This window comes from Amphiura filiformis, chromosome 14 (assembly GCF_039555335.1).
Source record: "Amphiura filiformis chromosome 14, Afil_fr2py, whole genome shotgun sequence".
NCBI classification, from domain to species: domain Eukaryota; kingdom Metazoa; phylum Echinodermata; class Ophiuroidea; order Amphilepidida; family Amphiuridae; genus Amphiura; species Amphiura filiformis.
Window position 1 is genome coordinate 63,288,028 of NC_092641.1, and position 21,390 is coordinate 63,309,417.

Consider the following 21,390-nt stretch of genomic DNA (forward strand, 5'->3'; position numbering starts at 1 on the left):
CGCCAATAGAGCGGTCTCAATGCTGTGTTTTGGCCTGTAAGCGCTCTGAAACCCATCGGAAAGATTATTTTCATTTATAACCAAACTCAGTCTAGCTGATACAACACGCCGATTGTCTTTCCTAAGAACTCCAGATTGGCTACAGGCCTATAATTCTTTAGGACTTCCTTGTCCAAACCAGTTTTCTTTAACAGGGGGCTAATGTATGCAGTCTTGAGAGTGGTTGGAAAAATACCTTCAGCAAAAGATTTATTTACGATGTTGGTAATGTGAGGAACAAAGTCATCAATACACTCTTTGACCAGTGATGTTGGGACAGGGTCCAACTCACAGCATCATGCAGTGTGGCATCGCATCAAAATTGCGGCGTAGTATAAACAGACCTTTACTGACGCTTTCATTTTACCGGTTCTATCTTTTCAATTAACATTGCTCCACCATAAAATCTATCACAGTTGAATATATCCAGATTGGATTAGAGTACATTCCTGCAAGTTGCACTGAATGTTACTTCAATACCGTCACCAAACTGACGTAACCTTTTGCTGAGCCATTTTAAAAATCAATACTGCTCCACGATACAACACCATCATCTGTCTTCCGTAGACAACACAATACATATTAAGTTGAATATCTTCAGAATGGATTAGAGTATATTCCTGCAAGTTGCACTGAATGTTACTTCAATATTGTCACCTGTTACATCTTTTTCAATCAACATCACTCCACCATACTAAGTTGAATATCTCCAGAATGGATTACAGTGCAGACTTGCAAGTTGCACTGAAAGCTTCTTCAATATCATAACCTTAAGTTACCTTTTAGCTGTGCCATCTTTTTAAATCCACATTGCTCCACAATACAATCTATTAAAGTTGAATATCTCCAGCATGGATTAGAGTACATTCTTGCAAGTTACCATTTGCTGTGCCATCTTTTTAAAATCAATACTGCTCCACCATACATCATCACCATCATCTGTCGTCCGTAGACAACAAAATAGAATTTAAGTTGAATATCTCCAGAATGGATTAGGGTACAGTCTTGCAAGTTGCACTGATACTTTATTTCAATATTGTGACCTTACTGACATTACCTCTTAGCTGTTCCATCTTCTTCATTCTGCATTCAGTGACCAGTCTGTTAAGTTCGACAGCGTTGTACCCAAGAAGCGCTTGCAAGTCGCAGACAAACTTGTAGACAAACCTTTTGCCGTGAACCTTGGCGATCATATCACCATCATAGTAATACCTACAAAATGGAAACAAAAATGGAAGTCAAAACTCAAAAATTCTTCTTGGTTTGGGAGAGAGGTATGAGTAGTGGTCCTTGTTAAATTCTTTAAAGCTACCTCTTGCTCCTTTTTCCCATGTAACTTAACCCTAACCCTCCTGAATACTACAAAATACTACTTGATATATGCGCTGTTCGTGCATGCATCCCACATAATGTGATGACGCAATCGCCCTAAGTGATATATAAGCTGGCCAGAGAAGCCCAAGACCCGTGGCAAAGTGTCGCCGACCGAGTGCTTGGCATGCGAGGGTCTCGGGTTCGAATCCCACCCAGAGCAAACAACTTCTTTCCTTCTTTTCTCTTTTTATTCTTTCGTTCTTTCCCTTCCCGTCACCAAAAAGCCCTTAGGCGGTTAGGGTTAGGTTACCACTATCGAAACTCAGTATAGGCTTCCTTAACCCTAACCCTCCTGAATACTACAAAATACTACTTGATATATGCGCTGTTCAGTGCATGCATCCCACGTGGTGTGATGACGCAATCGCCCTAAGTGATATATAGGCACGGTTTCGCTGGCCAGCGAAGCCCAAGACCCGTGGCAAAGTGTCGCCGACCGAGTGCTTGGCATGCAAGGGGTCTCGGGTTCGAATCCCACCCAGAGCAAACAACTTCTTTCCTTCTTTTCTCTCTTTATTCTTTCCTTCTTTCCCTTCCCGTCGCCAAAAAGCCCTTAGGCGGTTAGGGTTAACTTGACATTTATAGTGCCTTTTCCAAGTGTAAAAAGCAACATAAAAAGAACAACAAATAATGATCACACACAGTAAACAAAGGCAAACAAATACCATGGCAAAAGATGGTTTGAACAGTTTTGTATGATTCTAGAAAAAAAACATATGAACATGTAATACCTAAATTGGATTAATAAATCCTGTACCATATTCAGCCCAATTAGTGCCCTTCCCCTAATAAGTGCCTGTGAATAAGAAGGGAAGGGAAACCACTCTGCATCCTTTTACCAAAAAAGTTAACTTTTTACAATAATAAGGCCATTCTATAGACACCACCTACCTTAATGCTCGGCTGAGTTTCTCATAGTTCATAGATGGTTTATTCTTGCGTGCTCCCCATCGTTGTGCGACAAGTTCCGGATCATTCAGCTTAAATTCGCCATTCTCGCCCACCCAGGATATGCAATCTTGCGAGTCCTTGTCTGTCAGAAGCTCCAATAAGAATTGCCACAGCTGGATTTGACCATTGTTTCCTAGATTCATTCAAAAAGTAAAAATTGATTTAAACTAGAATTTTGTGGTCGGTTCTTGGGTTGCGCCGTTCTGCATCGGCCGCAATGCCTCCACCTTGGCACGCATCATTTTAACCATGGTGATTTCACTTAGAGTTGGGGGAACAATTTTTTTAAATTGCGACAAAAACTTAGTGGAATTTGAAAACCGCTAATTGCCACCCCTCCACCAAGTCACATCACTATACGCCTTACCAGTTCCAAGAAATTGCACTCAGGGAAATGTATACAAATTAGCTACAAAAATTAGCCGCTACCTGGCTTGATCTGCATCAACATTTTATAGGGATGTGCACAATCCGTGCATGAAGGTGTTAATATGTGACACGATCAAGGGAAATGAGTCGGATGTCGCTAATATTGATTTCGAGATATTGGCAAAGAAAGTGTTAAAATTCTTTTGTTTTATATTGTTTTCAGCGATTAATAAATTGACATAACTTCACAAAGAAAAGTCATATCAACATGGGGTTTTCAGTTTCTGAAAGCTCTAAATGTCCTCTTTAGAAACATATGTAGAACTCATTTTCGACCAGGGCCGACATGTGACTCATTCCCCTTGATCATGTCACATATTAGCACAGCTCAGGTTATAGTACATCCTGTTGTCAGTTCTCTTAGTCTACTACAACTGCCCCAGACTTGGGATGGGCGGTGGTGGTGGGTTGATCGCTTTGGTCCCGGGAACCCTCCCCTCTCCAGCTGCAGATACTGTCATGACATCAAAAGCATTTTTCTGCTTCTCCATCTAAATAGGATTACTTCAAATATTTACCAAATACATAGGTATTTGTATTCTTTACTTAGACAGTAATAACTGCACGCTATATGTTTTGAGGTACGTCATCAATTTTTTGGGGGTATGCTCCTCGGAATTTTGATGTGATGAAAAAAAACCCCAGAAATGTTATGAATGTGCAATTTAGGAGTCTTTTAAAGCTGGAATTATTAACATTAAGAGTCTTTCAAAACTATGTTTTGGTAAAATTCAGGGTTTTTTTCGGCATTTTGCAGCTGCACGGTCCAAACACCGGGGTCTTCCGGGGGAGAGTATTTGTATGGCCATTTGTGTTAAGTACCCCCACCCAGTGGGGCTTGGTAATTGTATAGCAACTTATGATCGATACATCGGCAACGGCCAATCACTTTTCCAATCAAGAATAAAAAAATACTTTATGAAAACACTATGCTACATCCAATTGCTTAGTATGACATGTGCATAATAGGCTATGACAAATTGCAGAAAAAATACTATACCTGTTCTGTTTCCGGGTGAAACTTTGTCGTCTGAACTACATTTTGTGATGCGTGGTGAGCGTGGTTTGGATAATGATTTTCCTGTTATTGTAGATGGTCCCTTGATTGTTTGAATAACTATGGCTGAAAAACACACAGAAAACACGACAAATAAATTAGTCACAAAAAAACCCTAAAATTTGTGCTCCTTGTTTTTTACATGCTCTTAGTTTTTCTTTTTCTTCGTTAACCCTAACCATGCTAAATTTAACAAAATCTAACAAAGCAAAAAAATGCTGCGCAAAACATACATCCCACCTGATGGGATGACACAATCACCCTCAGTTATATATACGCACTATTTCGTTGGCCGGGCCAGCGAAACGCCTGTGACTTAAAAACGATGATACACTGCTTGGCATGCGAGGGGTCCTGTGGTCGAAACCAGGGGTACCTAGCAACTTCTTTGTTCATCTTCTCTTACTTTTTGTTACTTTTTTTCCCTTTCCAATAGCCAAAAACACTTGCAGCATTAGGGTTATTGGGCAATTCCATTTGACATCCATACACCCCTTATGGAAGACATTACCTTAATCTCCCACACAGGGGGTAGATTTCAAATCAAGTCACCCATTCAGGTAAACCCATCACATTCCCTGTGAGGACGATTAAGATCTCGTCTTCCATAGGGTGTGTATGGAATTCAATTTATACTTTGATCAGCTCGTAATCGGCGAGCTTTTACCACTACGCTGAAAATTAGAACCACGTTAAGAGTGATATAGTTGACCTGCCTGGTCAATATTTTGCATCTTAAAGAAAGTAGACAAATCATAGGACTTCAATTAATAATTTGTAATACTTCTGGCGAGATGTCACAAGACAATTCTCCAAATAAAATATATTGATATTAATCCACGATGTTATAAGGCCCGCCGATTACGAGCTGATCAAACTACAGCCCAGTACTGCTTATAACCAGGATGTAGTTTGCACAGGAGATAATTTGAATCCTTGACATGACTGTTCTGTACTCGCAAGAAGGCAATGACGGCAGTTTCTCCAATCTAAGCCAGGAGTTGTCATCGTATGCGGCCTTTCATGATATTCAATGCGGCCTCAACACATTTTCTTTATTATACACCAAATAACATTGGGCTACTCCAGTTGAATTTCATACACCCCTATCAGGGCCGTTCCGGCCAATAGGCCAGGTAAGGTGGTCGTCTAGGGCGGCAAACGCAGAGGGAGAAAAAAAAATGGGGGTGGAAAAAAACGGGAATGGAGAAAGAAAAGGGAAGAAAAAATGAAGGCGGATAAAAAGACAAAATGGGCAGTATACAAATAGGTCAAAACTGAAAAGTGTTAAAACACTTTTTGGTATGCTTTGGTGGGCGGCAGGGAGAGGCTAGGAACGGCCCTGACCCCTATGAGAGACATGATCTTAGTCTCCCACACAGGGAGTGTAAATTTCAAATGGAATCACCCATTCAGGTAACCCCATTCACACTCCTTGTGTGGGAGAAAAAGGACATGTTTCCATAGGGGTTGTATGGAATTCAACTTAAACAGCCCATTATATTATGAATACAAAATAAAAGTTAGTAACATTGTATGCAGCCAGAGTTTAATTTAATGTAATCTCAGCATGCTCTATGGCATTATTGTAGAGTGTGATAAATGAGGCAATTTCAGCAACTTTTATTACATTCGCAAATGCACGGGATAAAAATGGCCATTTTGATGAAACACTTTTCGATGATCTTTGAAAAAAAATAGAAAGGTTCTTTTTTCACATTTTTATCAATAGTGATAAGTGAAAAAAAGGCGGTGGCGGCTAAAAAGGAAGCGTGCGAGGACGAGAAACATGGAATCTTTGCAACTTTGCCTTTTCATCATTATCATTTCTTGACGTCACAACAGGTCACTACAGCCCGAGTAGCCCAAGTGTTGATACAGCCGAGTGGGCTAGGCTACTTTTTCCTATGGAGGTTATCCATTTCACTCATGTGTGACTTCTAACAAAAGGAATTGGTTCCCGTAGTATTCCTCATTCAAACCAATTCAATGCATGACCTCGGAGTTACCTGCATGTAGGACTTTGGCGGGCTATTTTAAAACAGTCATGCTTGCACATGTACGTTATTTTGGATTTTCTTGTTCCGTTTTGTACTGATTTGGATGTTGCCAATATCGCTATCACATGACCTGTGACGTCACTACAGCCCAAGTATCGAAACATGGCGACTTCCACTGATGACTTTAATTAATTAATTACACTAATTAGCAAAAGTGTTTGCTTCTAACAATACCGTCAATGTAAGTAGAAAGGCAAGTACTACAATATGTCCTTTTTAAAAAAATCGTCCGGCTGTTTTCTTTAACCCCCTGAGCACTACCTGCTGATCTAACATTGCCTCTGATTGGTCAATTACATGATATCTTCATTTTAATCACCAATCAGAATGGAGCTTTGCAAATAATTCACTCCCAATTTTTTTGCATGGTGAAATTATTCTAACAATGTTGCTGATTGGTGCAATTGATAATAAAAACTTCTTTTTGACCAATAGGCAGGTAGTTCTCATATGGAGATTCAATTATTTGATACTTACTTGGTGTTTCTGAGAGTGTTACAGTCTCTGATTCTGTGGATACAAGAAAGCAAACACATAAAAGTTTGATATTAAAACAGTTTGAGGACACTGCTTTATTAGTTTACTCCTAACAACAATATTTCTAGAAAATTCATAATATTTCATAAAAAAAGAAAACAGAAAAGATTATGAAATTGACATTGATAAATTGGTGAAGTTTGGTCTCTAATGGAGTAATGTATATATGAAGCCTATAATTAAGGCCTTAAAAAGTGTTGTCTTGCCACAATATTGTCTTGGAAATAGTTGTGTGGCATGTTGGTCGGTCAGGAAATAACTTGTTTTCTCTTGACCACTGATCAGTTCTGGAAGACACTCTATAAGAACAGTTCTTGACTGTTCAGTGATTAAGAAGATCCCTCAGAGGTTTAACTCAACTTTGATCTGTGACACAATAACATCCGCTTCACAGGTCAACAAACTTTTGCCGCCAGAACATCAGTTGGCCTGTTATCCGGGATAGGATGTGATATTGCCACTCATAAAAAAGCAAGTCCAGTAGATCAGATTATAATATCAAATTTCATGAAACTTTTTGTTGTTTCTTTATTAACCCTAACCACTCCAAACATCATAAAAACTCAATCCACAAAGAATTTGCTAGCGCACATATCCCAAGAAATGCAGTATTGCATCATCATGCAAACATACATAATGGGCATGGAAATCTATGGGCAGCCAATGCAGACCCTCCATTAACACACTCTGGACTGAGAATTGGAGGGTTGCCTGAGGAGGTCCAGTACACAAATCTGCACAGAAGATCATAATTTGCCAATTTAATCATTGCGCTATTCCTGTTGAAACCCGTACACCCCCTATGAAGGACATGACCTTAATCTCCCACACAGGGAGTGTGAATTTCAAATGGAGTCACCCACTCAGGAAAACCCTATTTAAAATCTACACTCCCTTTGTAAAACATTAAGGTTATGTCTTCCATAGGGGGTGTATGGATTTCAACTGGAATAGGCCATTTAGCTTACCTTCTGGTACTGGAGCTGATTTGGCTTCTGAGAGTGTTCCTTCTGTCTCATTCACAGCTGAAATTTAAAAAAAAAAGGTTCAGCATTAATTAGACATACGATACACATATACCAGCATTAGGTAGGGCATGGTGGAGGCCCTACCCTCCCCTTACCAGGTAGGCCAGCTTTACCACCAGGCACAACTTGGCTATTAGGTAGGGCCAGGTGAAGTTTTGTTGGTGTGAGGACTCTGATTGTGGTATAATTCAGGATGTGTCTAGTGTCATGCTGAGTGGTGTGGGTGTGCAACTGTTGTGAGTGGTTATGTGCCCTTCCAGTGTGCTGTAAGTGGATTGTGCTGTGCAAATGTTGTGTGCTTGTGAGTAGTCTGGGTTGGATTTCTTGGGGTGGATTATTAACTTGTTTTGCTTTCGTATGGTTTGTGCTATAGGGTTTGCTGCAATATTTTGTTATTTATTTTGTTGTTCACTTGCATTATGTCATAATTCTTTATTGTGTATATTATATATGTCTTTTAATGTAAACTTTGCTGTAATTTAGCCTACGGGCTACAATGCATTGTGTTAATAAACCATAAATGAAAAAGACCCCTACACTCCCCCTTACCGGACAGACCAGCTTGACTACCAGGCACAACTTGGCCTACATATTAGGCAGGGCCAGGTGAAGGCCCCTCTCCCCCTTACTGGGTAGACCAGCTTGACTTCCAAGCACAACTTGGCCAACATATTAGGCAGGGTAGAGTGAATGCCCCACCCTCCCTTTTGGGATTTTTGTGATGAAGTTTACTGTAAAATTAACTTAAAAGGGCATTTCGTGATCCACAGCCTCATCCCCCACTTTTCTCAAAAAACGTTGAGATTTTTATATCACTTGAATGGCTACATAATGTTTATGTACAAAATATTTCTTGCAGATTAATTCGTTTAGCAAAGATATCGCAAAATTTGAATTTCGTTCTGGTGCACCAGAACGAAATTACAACGTATTGTGTATGGAGCAGTGTAATACACATAATCATGCATAACTCGCAAACGCAAAATCGGAATCAACTGAAATTTTGGGAATATGCTTTTTTCGTGAATATGTACTGAAAAATGTCATAAAAAGAGGATGCTAGGATCACGAAATACTCCTTTAATATATATTAATTTTGAGGTATTATCACAATATTATAACCTTGCGTCCATTCATGAAAAAAAGAAACATGCTGAAATATAAAATAACATTATGAAATACAACAATGATAATAAAAATCGCACAAGGCAGCCTTTTGAGATACAACAGTATGTGATGAAGACAACAAAGACACCAAATTGTCCACAGCTGTACTTCAGGGATGCGATTCAAAGCTTGTGAAATATCCTGAAAATAGTAGAAAATTCTGTAAAACAGCGTGAAATTTGGCTAAAATACCCCAAAACAGACTGAAAATAAATAAAATTAATGTAAATTTTAGCCACAAAAATCCTGAAATCAGGACAAATCCAGAAGAATCACACCCCTGGTACTTACTTTTTCTAAGCAGGTCCAGATGTGTCCAGAACAAATCCCCTGCTGGTTTAGGAAGTCTGCTGACAAAGTCATCCTTGGTGAGAACACAGAGTTCCTTGCCTGATATCTTGAGTGTATTGATGATGCTAGTTTCTACCGGTAATGAGAATTCTGTGGCAGCCCAGCGTAACCAGTGTACTGTGTGGTGTGACTCCCATTCCATTGGATCTGTAGAAATAGTTAAAATGATAATGGATGATTTAAAATATACTGATGAAGAGAATATGCAGTCTATGCTTCACCTTAACCAGGCCTGTGAGTGGGGTTTAAATTATAAAAAAAAATTGGAAAATAGCTGAAACATTTCCAAGTCCAAGCATCTATATGCCCAGCGTCTTGCCTTACGAGTGGGGTCCAGGGGCCCGCCTGGTTTCTGGCACATTCAGAGTGCATTTTTGAACATAAATTAACACTTACAACTTAGAAAATCAAATTCAATGGTTATCCGTGCGTATTTCATCAACAAAATAAGAGACAATTATGTGAGCATCGGCCGACAAAATTATATTTAATGGTAGGCATGTTGTATCCTCTCTTAATTCCATGATTTGTTACACTTTTGATGGATGGTTTGGATTGAAAATACCTGGGGAAAAAACTGGTGGTCGCAGTCGCTATCTTAACATCATTTTAACATCATTCCGCTGGGGACAGTTCCAAACACACACATTACACAATGAGTACGGACAAGGAATCAAAGAATATGTGAACTCCACAACATCGCGATGATGTTATTAATGAACTGCGTTTCATGACATTTCTGATAATCGTTAACTAATTTTCCAGTTGTTTTATTGCGACACATAATGCTATCAGAGGTACACAGACACAATTTTGGTAAAAGCAGAAATTGAAATCAGTCAGAAAAATGAAAAAAAAAAGCGGATTTCCGCTATTTGGGAGATTTTGAAAAATTTGGAATCCCGCCAAAAATCAGAGATTTCACCTGCTTAACAGAGCGCAATACAATAATAGACGCAACTAAGAGGATCGGAAATATACGATGCAAGTATTTATAATAAATCTTTAATACTTTTGAAGCTCGGGCAAACTGATATAAACACAACACAAAACTCCAATGACCCGTCACAAATCTAAACTTTGTCATGTTATGACAATTTGATTGATACAGTCGTGTGGTGCATAAACTTGTTAGCTCCAGTTTGATACCACATTTGCTATCAAAGGCTCTAAATTGACAAAGATTTATATCAATAAATGAAATTTTGTGCATTTTCAAAAGCTGCAAATTACAAGAGTATAGAGATATAAATTGCAGAGCGTGACCATGCATGTCATGGCCCGACCATGTCATGGCCTGAAACAATCGCTAGGTAATATTGATGGCACCATGCCTGCAAGTCAAGACGATCTACCCCCTCTGCTTCCAAGAAATGTTTAATCATGCCTCTCACATAGATATCTGAATAAATTGCGCTCTGTCCTGTCTGTATGTGCACATGGGATAGTTGATATGGGCTCATAAGTCATAACAGGCCAGTAAGGTTGACTACGCCTAGCAATTTCGCATTTCTCTTGAAAATGCACCAAATTGTAAAGTATACGGGTATCTTTGGTAGCAAATGTAGTATCAAACTGGAGCTAGCATGATTCTGCATACGATTGTATCAATCAAATTGTTATCACATGATCAGAGCTAACATGATTCTGCATACGATTGTATCAATCAAATTGTTATCACATGATCAGAGCTAACATGATTCTGCATACGACTGTATCAATCAAATTGTTATCACATGATCAGAGCTAACATGATTCTGCATACGATTGTATCAATCAAATTGTTATCACATGATCAGAGCTAACATGATTCTGCATACGATTGTATCAATCAAATTGTTATCACATGATCAGAGCTAACATGATTCTGCATACGACTGTATCAATCAAATTGTTATCACAAGATCAGAGCTAACATGATTCTGCATACGATTGTATCAATCAAATTGTTATCACAAGATCAGAGCTAACATGATTCTGCATACGACTGTATCAATCAAATTGTTATCACAAGATCAGAGCTAACATGATTCTGCATACGATTGTATCAATCAAATTGTTATCACAAGATCAGAGCTAACATGATTCTGCATACGATTGTATCAATCAAATTGTTATCACATGATCAGAGCTAACATGATTCTGCATACGATTGTATCAATCAAATTGTTATCACAAGATCAGAGCTAACATGATTCTGCATAATGACTGTATCAATCAAATTGTTATCACAAGATCAGAGCTAACATGATTCTGCATACGATTGTATCAATCAAATTGTTATCACATGATCAGAGCTAACATGATTCTGCATACGATTGTATCAATCAAATTGTTATCACATGATCAGAGCTAACATGATTCTGCATACGATTGTATCAATCAAATTGTTATCACATGATCAGAGCTAACATGATTCTGCATACGATTGTATCAATCAAATTGTTATCACATGATCAGAGCTAACATGATTCTGCATACGATTGTATCAATCAAATTGTTATCACAAGATCAGAGCTAACATGATTCTGCATACGACTGTATCAATCAAATTGTTATCACAAGATCAGAGCTAACATGATTCTGCATACGACTGTATCAATCAAATTGTTATCACATGATCAGAGCTAACATGATTCTGCATACGACTGTATCAATCAAATTGTTATCACATGATCAGAGCTAACATGATTCTGCATACGATTGTATCAATCAAATTGTTATCACATGATCAGAGCTAACATGATTCTGCATACGATTGTATCAATCAAATTGTTATCACAAGATCAGAGCTAACATGATTCTGCATAAGACTGTATCAATCAAATTGTTATCACATGATCAGAGCTAACATGATTCTGCATACGATTGTATCAATCAAATTATTATCACATGATCAGAGCTAACATGATTCTGCATACGATTGTATCAATCAAATTGTTATCACATGATCAGAGCTAACATGATTCTGCATACGACTGTATCAATCAAATTGTTATCACAAGATCAGAGCTAACATGATTCTGCATACGACTGTATCAATCAAATTGTTATCACATGATCAGAGCTAACATGATTCTGCATACGATTGTATCAATCAAATTGTTATCACAAGATCAGAGCTAACATGATTCTGCATACGACTGTATCAATCAAATTGTTATCACATGATCAGAGCTAACATGATTCTGCATACGATTGTATCAATCAAATTGTTATCACATGATCAGAGCTAACATGATTCTGCATACGATTGTATCAATCAAATTGTTATCACATGATCAGAGCTAACATGATTCTGCATACGATTGTATCAATCAAATTGTTATCACATGATCAGAGCTAACATGATTCTGCATACGATTGTATCAATCAAATTGTTATCACATGATCAGAGCTAACATGATTCTGCATACGACTGTATCAATCAAATTGTTATCACATGATCAGAGCTAACATGATTCTGCATACGATTGTATCAATCAAATTGTTATCACATGATCAGAGCTAACATGATTCTGCATACGATTGTATCAATCAAATTGTTATCACAAGATCAGAGCTAACATGATTCTGCATACGACAATCAATCAAATTGTTATCACATGATCAGAGCTAACATGATTCTGCATACGATTGTATCAATCAAATTATTATCACATGATCAGAGCTAACATGATTCTGCATACGACTGTATCAATCAAATTGTTATCACATGATCAGAGCTAACATGATTCTGCATACGATTGTATCAATCAAATTGTTATCACATGATCAGAGCTAACATGATTCTGCATACGATTGTATCAATCAAATTGTTATCACATGATCAGAGCTAACATGATTCTGCATACGACTGTATCAATCAAATTGTTATCACATGATCAGAGCTAACATGATTCTGCATACGATTGTATCAATCAAATTGTTATCACATGATCAGAGCTAACATGATTCTGCATACGATTGTATCAATCAAATTGTTATCACATGATCAGAGCTAACATGATTCTGCATACGATTGTATCAATCAAATTGTTATCACAAGATCAGAGCTAACATGATTCTGCATACGACTGTATCAATCAAATTGTTATCACATGATCAGAGCTAACATGATTCTGCATACGATTGTATCAATCAAATAGTTATCACAAGATCAGAGCTAACATGATTCTGCATACGACTGTATCAATCAAATTGTTATCACATGATCAGAGCTAACATGATTCTGCATACGATTGTATCAATCAAATTATTATCACATGATCAGAGCTAACATGATTCTGCATACGACTGTATCAATCAAATTGTTATCACATGATCAGAGCTAACATGATTCTGCATACGATTGTATCAATCAAATTGTTATCACATGATCAGAGCTAACATGATTCTGCATACGACTGTATCAATCAAATTGTTATCACATGATCAGAGCTAACATGATTCTGCATACGATTGTATCAATCAAATTGTTATCACATGATCAGAGCTAACATGATTCTGCATACGATTGTATCAATCAAATTGTTATCACATGATCAGAGCTAACATGATTCTGCATACGATTGTATCCATCAAATTGTTATCACATGATCAGAGCTAACATGATTCTGCATACGATTGTATCAATCAAATTGTTATCACATGATCAGAGCTAACATGATTCTGCATACGATTGTATCAATCAAATTGTTATCACATGATCAGAGCTAACATGATTCTGCATACGATTGTATCAATCAAATTGTTATCACAAGATCAGAGCTAACATGATTCTGCATACGACTGTATCAATCAAATTGTTATCACATGATCAGAGCTAACATGATTCTGCATACGACTGTATCAATCAAATTGTTATCACATGATCAGAGCTAACATGATTCTGCATACGATTGTATCAATCAAATTGTTATCACATGATCAGAGCTAACATGATTCTGCATACGATTGTATCAATCAAATTGTTATCACATGATCAGAGCTAACATGATTCTGCATACGATTGTATCAATCAAATTGTTATCACATGATCAGAGCTAACATGATTCTGCATACGATTCTATCAATCAAATTGTTATCACATGATCAGAGCTAACATGATTCTGCATACGATTGTATCAATCAAATTGTTATCACATGATCAGAGCTAACATGATTCTGCATACGATTGTATCAATCAAATTGTTATCACATGATCAGAGCTAACATGATTCTGCATACGATTGTATCAATCAAATTGTTATCACATGATCAGAGCTAACATGATTCTGCATACGATTGTATCAATCAAATTGTTATCACATGATCAGAGCTAACATGATTCTGCATACGATTGTATCAATCAAATTGTTATCACATGATCAGAGCTAACATGATTCTGCATACGATTGTATCAATCAAATTGTTATCACAAGATCAGAGCTAACATGATTCTGCATACGATTGTATCAATCAAATTGTTATCACAAGATCAGAGCTAACATGATTCTGCATACGATTGTATCAATCAAATTGTTATCACATGATCAGAGCTAACATGATTCTGCATACGATTGTATCAATCAAATTGTTATCACATGATCAGAGCTAACATGATTCTGCATACGATTGTATCAATCAAATTGTTATCACATGATCAGAGCTAACATGATTCTGCATACGATTGTATCAATCAAATTGTTATCACATGATCAGAGCTAACATGATTCTGCATACGATTGTATCAATCAAATTGTTATCACAAGATCAGAGCTAACATGATTCTGCATACGACTGTATCAATCAAATTGTTATCACAAGATCAGAGCTAACATGATTCTGCATACGACTGTATCAATCAAATTGTTATCACATGATCAGAGCTAACATGATTCTGCATACGACTGTATCAATCAAATTGTTATCACATGATCAGAGCTAACATGATTCTGCATACGATTGTATCAATCAAATTGTTATCACATGATCAGAGCTAACATGATTCTGCATACGATTGTATCAATCAAATTGTTATCACAAGATCAGAGCTAACATGATTCTGCATAAGACTGTATCAATCAAATTGTTATCACATGATCAGAGCTAACATGATTCTGCATACGATTGTATCAATCAAATTATTATCACATGATCAGAGCTAACATGATTCTGCATACGATTGTATCAATCAAATTGTTATCACATGATCAGAGCTAACATGATTCTGCATACGACTGTATCAATCAAATTGTTATCACAAGATCAGAGCTAACATGATTCTGCATACGACTGTATCAATCAAATTGTTATCACATGATCAGAGCTAACATGATTCTGCATACGATTGTATCAATCAAATTGTTATCACAAGATCAGAGCTAACATGATTCTGCATACGACTGTATCAATCAAATTGTTATCACATGATCAGAGCTAACATGATTCTGCATACGATTGTATCAATCAAATTGTTATCACATGATCAGAGCTAACATGATTCTGCATACGATTGTATCAATCAAATTGTTATCACATGATCAGAGCTAACATGATTCTGCATACGATTGTATCAATCAAATTGTTATCACATGATCAGAGCTAACATGATTCTGCATACGATTGTATCAATCAAATTGTTATCACATGATCAGAGCTACATGATTCTGCATACGACTGTATCAATCAAATTGTTATCACATGATCAGAGCTAACATGATTCTGCATACGATTGTATCAATCAAATTGTTATCACATGATCAGAGCTAACATGATTCTGCATACGATTGTATCAATCAAATTGTTATCACAAGATCAGAGCTAACATGATTCTGCATACGACTGTATCAATCAAATTGTTATCACATGATCAGAGCTAACATGATTCTGCATACGATTGTATCAATCAAATTATTATCACATGATCAGAGCTAACATGATTCTGCATACGACTGTATCAATCAAATTGTTATCACATGATCAGAGCTAACATGATTCTGCATACGATTGTATCAATCAAATTGTTATCACATGATCAGAGCTAACATGATTCTGCATACGATTGTATCAATCAAATTGTTATCACATGATCAGAGCTAACATGATTCTGCATACGACTGTATCAATCAAATTGTTATCACATGATCAGAGCTAACATGATTCTGCATACGATTGTATCAATCAAATTGTTATCACATGATCAGAGCTAACATGATTCTGCATACGATTGTATCAATCAAATTGTTATCACATGATCAGAGCTAACATGATTCTGCATACGATTGTATCAATCAAATTGTTATCACAAGATCAGAGCTAACATGATTCTGCATACGATTGTATCAATCAAATTGTTATCACATGATCAGAGCTAACATGATTCTGTATACGATTGTATCAATCAAATAGTTATCACAAGATCAGAGCTAACATGATTCTGCATACGACTGTATCAATCAAATTGTTATCACATGATCAGAGCTAACATGATTCTGCATACGATTGTATCAATCAAATTATTATCACATGATCAGAGCTAACATGATTCTGCATACGACTGTATCAATCAAATTGTTATCACATGATCAGAGCTAACATGATTCTGCATACGATTGTATCAATCAAATTGTTATCACATGATCAGAGCTAACATGATTCTGCATACGACTGTATCAATCAAATTGTTATCACATGATCAGAGCTAACATGATTCTGCATACGATTGTATCAATCAAATTGTTATCACATGATCAGAGCTAACATGATTCTGCATACGATTGTATCAATCAAATTGTTATCACATGATCAGAGCTAACATGATTCTGCATACGACTGTATCAATCAAATTGTTATCACATGATCAGAGCTAACATGATTCTGCATACGATTGTATCAATCAAATTGTTATCACATGATCAGAGCTAACATGATTCTGCATACGATTGTATCAATCAAATTGTTATCACATGATCAGAGCTAACATGATTCTGCATACGATTGTATCAATCAAATTGTTATCACAAGATCAGAGCTAACATGATTCTGCATACGACTGTATCAATCAAATTGTTATCACATGATCAGAGCTAACATGATTCTGCATACGACTGTATCAATCAAATTGTTATCACATGATCAGAGCTAACATGATTCTGCATACGATTGTATCAATCAAATTGTTATCACATGATCAGAGCTAACATGATTCTGCATACGATTGTATCAATCAAATTGTTATCACATGATCAGAGCTAACATGATTCTGCATACGATTGTATCAATCAAATTGTTATCACATGATCAGAGCTAACATGATTCTGCATACGATTGTATCAATCAAATTGTTATCACATGATCAGAGCTAACATGATTCTGCATACGATTGTATCAATCAAATTGTTATCACATGATCAGAGCTAACATGATTCTGCATACGACTGTATCAATCAAATTGTTATCACATGATCAGAGCTAACATGATTCTGCATACGATTGTATCAATCAAATTGTTATCACATGATCAGAGCTAACATGATTCTGCATACGATTGTATCAATCAAATTGTTATCACATGATCAGAGCTAACATGATTCTGCATACGATTGTATCAATCAAATTGTTATCACATGATCAGAGCTAACATGATTCTGCATACGATTGTATCAATCAAATTGTTATCACATGATCAGAGCTAACATGATTCTGCATACGATTGTATCAATCAAATTGTTATCACATGATCAGAGCTAACATGATTCTGCATACGATTGTATCAATCAAATTGTTATCACATGATCAGAGCTAACATGATTCTGCATACGATTGTATCAATCAAATTGTTATCACATGATCAGAGCTAACATGATTCTGCATACGATTGTATCAATCAAATTGTTATCACATGATCAGAGCTAACATGATTCTGCATACGATTGTATCAATCAAATTGTTATCACAAGATCAGAGCTAACATGATTCTGCATACGATTGTATCAATCAAATTGTTATCACATGATCAGAGCTAACATGATTCTGCATACGATTGTATCAATCAAATTGTTATCACATGATCAGAGCTAACATGATTCTGCATACGATTGTATCAATCAAATTGTTATCACATGATCAGAGCTAACATGATTCTGCATACGATTGTATCAATCAAATTGTTATCACATGATCAGAGCTAACATGATTCTGCATACGATTGTATCAATCAAATTGTTATCACATGATCAGAGCTAACATGATTCTGCATATGACTGTATCAATCAAATTGTTATCACATGATCAGAGCTAACATGATTCTGCATACGATTGTATCAATCAAATTGTTATCACATGATAGGTTTAGATTTATGACGGATCATTAAAGTGAGGACTTTATTTTTGTGTGTTGTACTGTTTATAATAGATTGGGAGCTTTAAGGTTATTAATTATTTTAAACTGTTGTGATTTGGTAGTTCACAGCATCTTACGAATGGTTGTGAGCTTTGGCAAAACTTGCATTGCTCAATTCATAGCGAGCGTGTAGAAGAATTAAAATATCACAGAATACTTTTATAGGTGCTGCGGTTCTTGAGTTACGTTGTGAAGAGGGCTGGAACAACAACACTTTTGTAAAACGTACATAACTAATGAAAAACAATAAATTAAGCAAGTTTGCAGAGTATACGATTTGTAGAATGAACTTTTGCAAAACATCAAGGTGTTAAGTTTGAATAATATATTGATCTAGATAATGAAAATCGATTTTTAGGTTGCTTCCACCAACAATACCTCGTCTACCCTTAAGCAATCTGTTTTGAAGGGCTAGATATTCGGAAAGAATTTATTCATCTAAATTCTCGCTGAAAAAAACAAACTTCTCACTCTGATTTGGTAAATTATTCATTGTGAATTTAATTTTTTGTATTTGGCACTTTGGCATCATATCAAAGTCTATTTTTGCTATTAGTATTATATTAAATAATACCAGAAACAGTGATTATAAGTTGCGCCTCTGGTCTTTTGATGTATTATTCAACCAGGATACATTACATGAAATCTACTGTGACACCATTAGCATAATTAAGTAATTAAATTGGTTAATTTCCTGTAAACCTAATAACAAGTATTCATTTCACACCGCAAATTAAATATCTAGAATTACCGTTATTTAATACACAATCAGGAAGCATCACACTAATTACATATATTATATATCTGAAGGTGGCAATATCAATCTATTATCTTTGACAGAACATGATAAATCTAAAGTTGACAAACAAAACAGGCCGCCAACTGAAAGAGGCCAATGGACAGTAGTACCACCATGGGTGCATAATTTCCCCCTTCCCCCTTAAATCACACTATTTTGAGTAAAAATGGCAAGATTTTCACAACCCCCCAATCAAAAATCCTGGTACCCCCCATAGGTAGCACAATCATAACAATCGTAAAATACGAGCCTGAGATTATATTGCCCCTTATCTCTGTTCATGGTTCATTGCTGCCTGATTTTCACTGCCTTTGATCCAATGTAGGTATTTATCTGGTTTCACCTAATTCCTCTGAAGAAGAAGCCAATTGGCAACTCTCCACAATGGGAGTGATTATTTCAAATGGAAGTTCCCAACTGTCTATTCGATTTAAACCCCATACTCCCTAAGTGGAAGATTGTGGCTAAATCTTCCACTGAGGTAGTTTGAATTTCAAAACCTCTGTGTACCACCGTTTCAAATCGGGGCTAGTAAGTACAGGGTGTCCAAAAAGTAACTTAACATTGTGAATTGGCCATAACTTGCGTTGTGTTAATAGTGTTATTACAAAAATTGCACAGTATGTAAATAATTCTTTTAGAAATGTTATGATACCAAACATATCTATGTGGTCATGACCCTTTGGCATGAAATTAACGGATATCTACCGTACCGTAAAACCCACTTTTATAAACGCAAAATAAATCTCGTCATTTGAGACGTGATAACACGATATAACGTGTTATCGCTTTCAAATCTGTTTTGTTTAATTTTGCTATGTTTGTTTGATTGTTTGTTTGTTTGTTTGTTTGTTTTCAATGCGTAATCTTCATTTTCTGTTTTATCTGGATTTTACATGAAAACTGCTTAAGATCTTTTCTGAGGATTCGATGAACAGTTGTACGCAGTACGTTGTTCTCCATTGAAAGTCGACTGATCGTCTTGGGCTTTTCGCCACCACTCTTCGTATGACATCGATGTTTGTAGCCGATCTTCCTGTTCTTCCATGTCCTGCCCGAGGTAGATCATGAACAGATCCAGTTGATAGGAATTCCTGCACTAGTTGCTGGGTTGTATTTCGGCTGGGTGCATAATTTACATTAAAATGTTCCCTAAACTTTGCTTGAGTGAGTTTGTCCGACTTTGTCTCGGCAAAGAATCTGAATCCGTTGATCTATAGGAAATTCATCTTCACTTCAACTGTTTTAAAGTAAAGTTTAATATTGTCAATATATCCTAATTATAATCTAAAACAGCAGTCACGCTTACGCTAAGCCATGTAATCCATGAATGTTCATACCTAAATGTTATGTGTGCAGTGAGTGAACCAACTCTATTGTCGAGGGAAGCACATCATTCATGTGCCTGAAAAAAGAACATAATTATGAGCTTGCTTTTGTGGGTTTGATACACACATATGTACAGTCGCACAGTAAGGTCAAGGGGTCAGCAATAATGCTGTTTTTGGTATCAGAATAATTCTAAAAAATCAATCTATGTGAATATGTTCTCCATTTTGGTATGAAGTAGGAAATATTTGAGATATGGCAAATTCACAATGTTAAGTTACTTTTGGGACACGCTGTATAATGATTTTGCTGATGCAAACAAACATATGACGAGAAAATCCAGTTTCAGACCAAATTTACCTACATGTATGTTTTACATGCTGTATGCTGACTAAACATGGTCACCATCAATTACAAGTAGGAGGGAGGCAAAGAATTTTTGGCAGGCTGAGAGGGGGCTATTCCATCTGCCAAACCCCTGTAGAAGATTTAAGGAAAATCATCCATAGAGGGAGTATGTTTTTCAATGAAATTGGTTAGAATTTTGAAACCCATACTCCCCTTGTATAATGGCTTTACCTGTCTTCCACAGCTGTGAGTGAGTGTTTCAAATGGAAGTTTCGCAACTGAAACCCATATGTGACACAATCTGGTCCATGGGGGCCAAAGGAGGCATTTTTGAAAATTGAGTTACTGTACTTATTACATTATACATACAATAGGAAAACACCAAAGGTCTAGCATACTTGGTTCTAAAGTTATGAAGTTTTATTATGTCCATTTTCTTATGTATTTTATTGTTTTTTCACTCCATATTTTTGCCTTTATCTCAGTTTCAAATTTGCCGCCTTTGGCCCCCATGGACCAGATCGTGTCACATATAC

General features: G+C 36.5%; 1 protein-coding gene across 1 annotated transcript in view; it reads right to left on the minus strand.

Annotated features, from left to right (window-relative positions):
• Window positions 1–398: 398 nt before the first annotated feature.
• LOC140170430 (GA-binding protein alpha chain-like) overlaps window positions 399–21,390 on the minus strand; it is a 39,764-nt gene continuing 18,772 nt past the window's right edge. Inside the window, exons 5-10 of the mRNA XM_072193800.1 lie at window positions 8,934–9,140; window positions 7,416–7,472; window positions 6,388–6,420; window positions 3,794–3,916; window positions 2,305–2,497; window positions 399–1,251 (exon numbers count right to left, since the gene is read on the minus strand). Of these exons, the coding sequence (XP_072049901.1) occupies window positions 1,065–1,251; window positions 2,305–2,497; window positions 3,794–3,916; window positions 6,388–6,420; window positions 7,416–7,472; window positions 8,934–9,140 (800 nt within the window). The 3' untranslated portion in view covers window positions 399–1,064. The remainder of the gene's footprint in view (window positions 1,252–2,304; window positions 2,498–3,793; window positions 3,917–6,387; window positions 6,421–7,415; window positions 7,473–8,933; window positions 9,141–21,390) is intronic.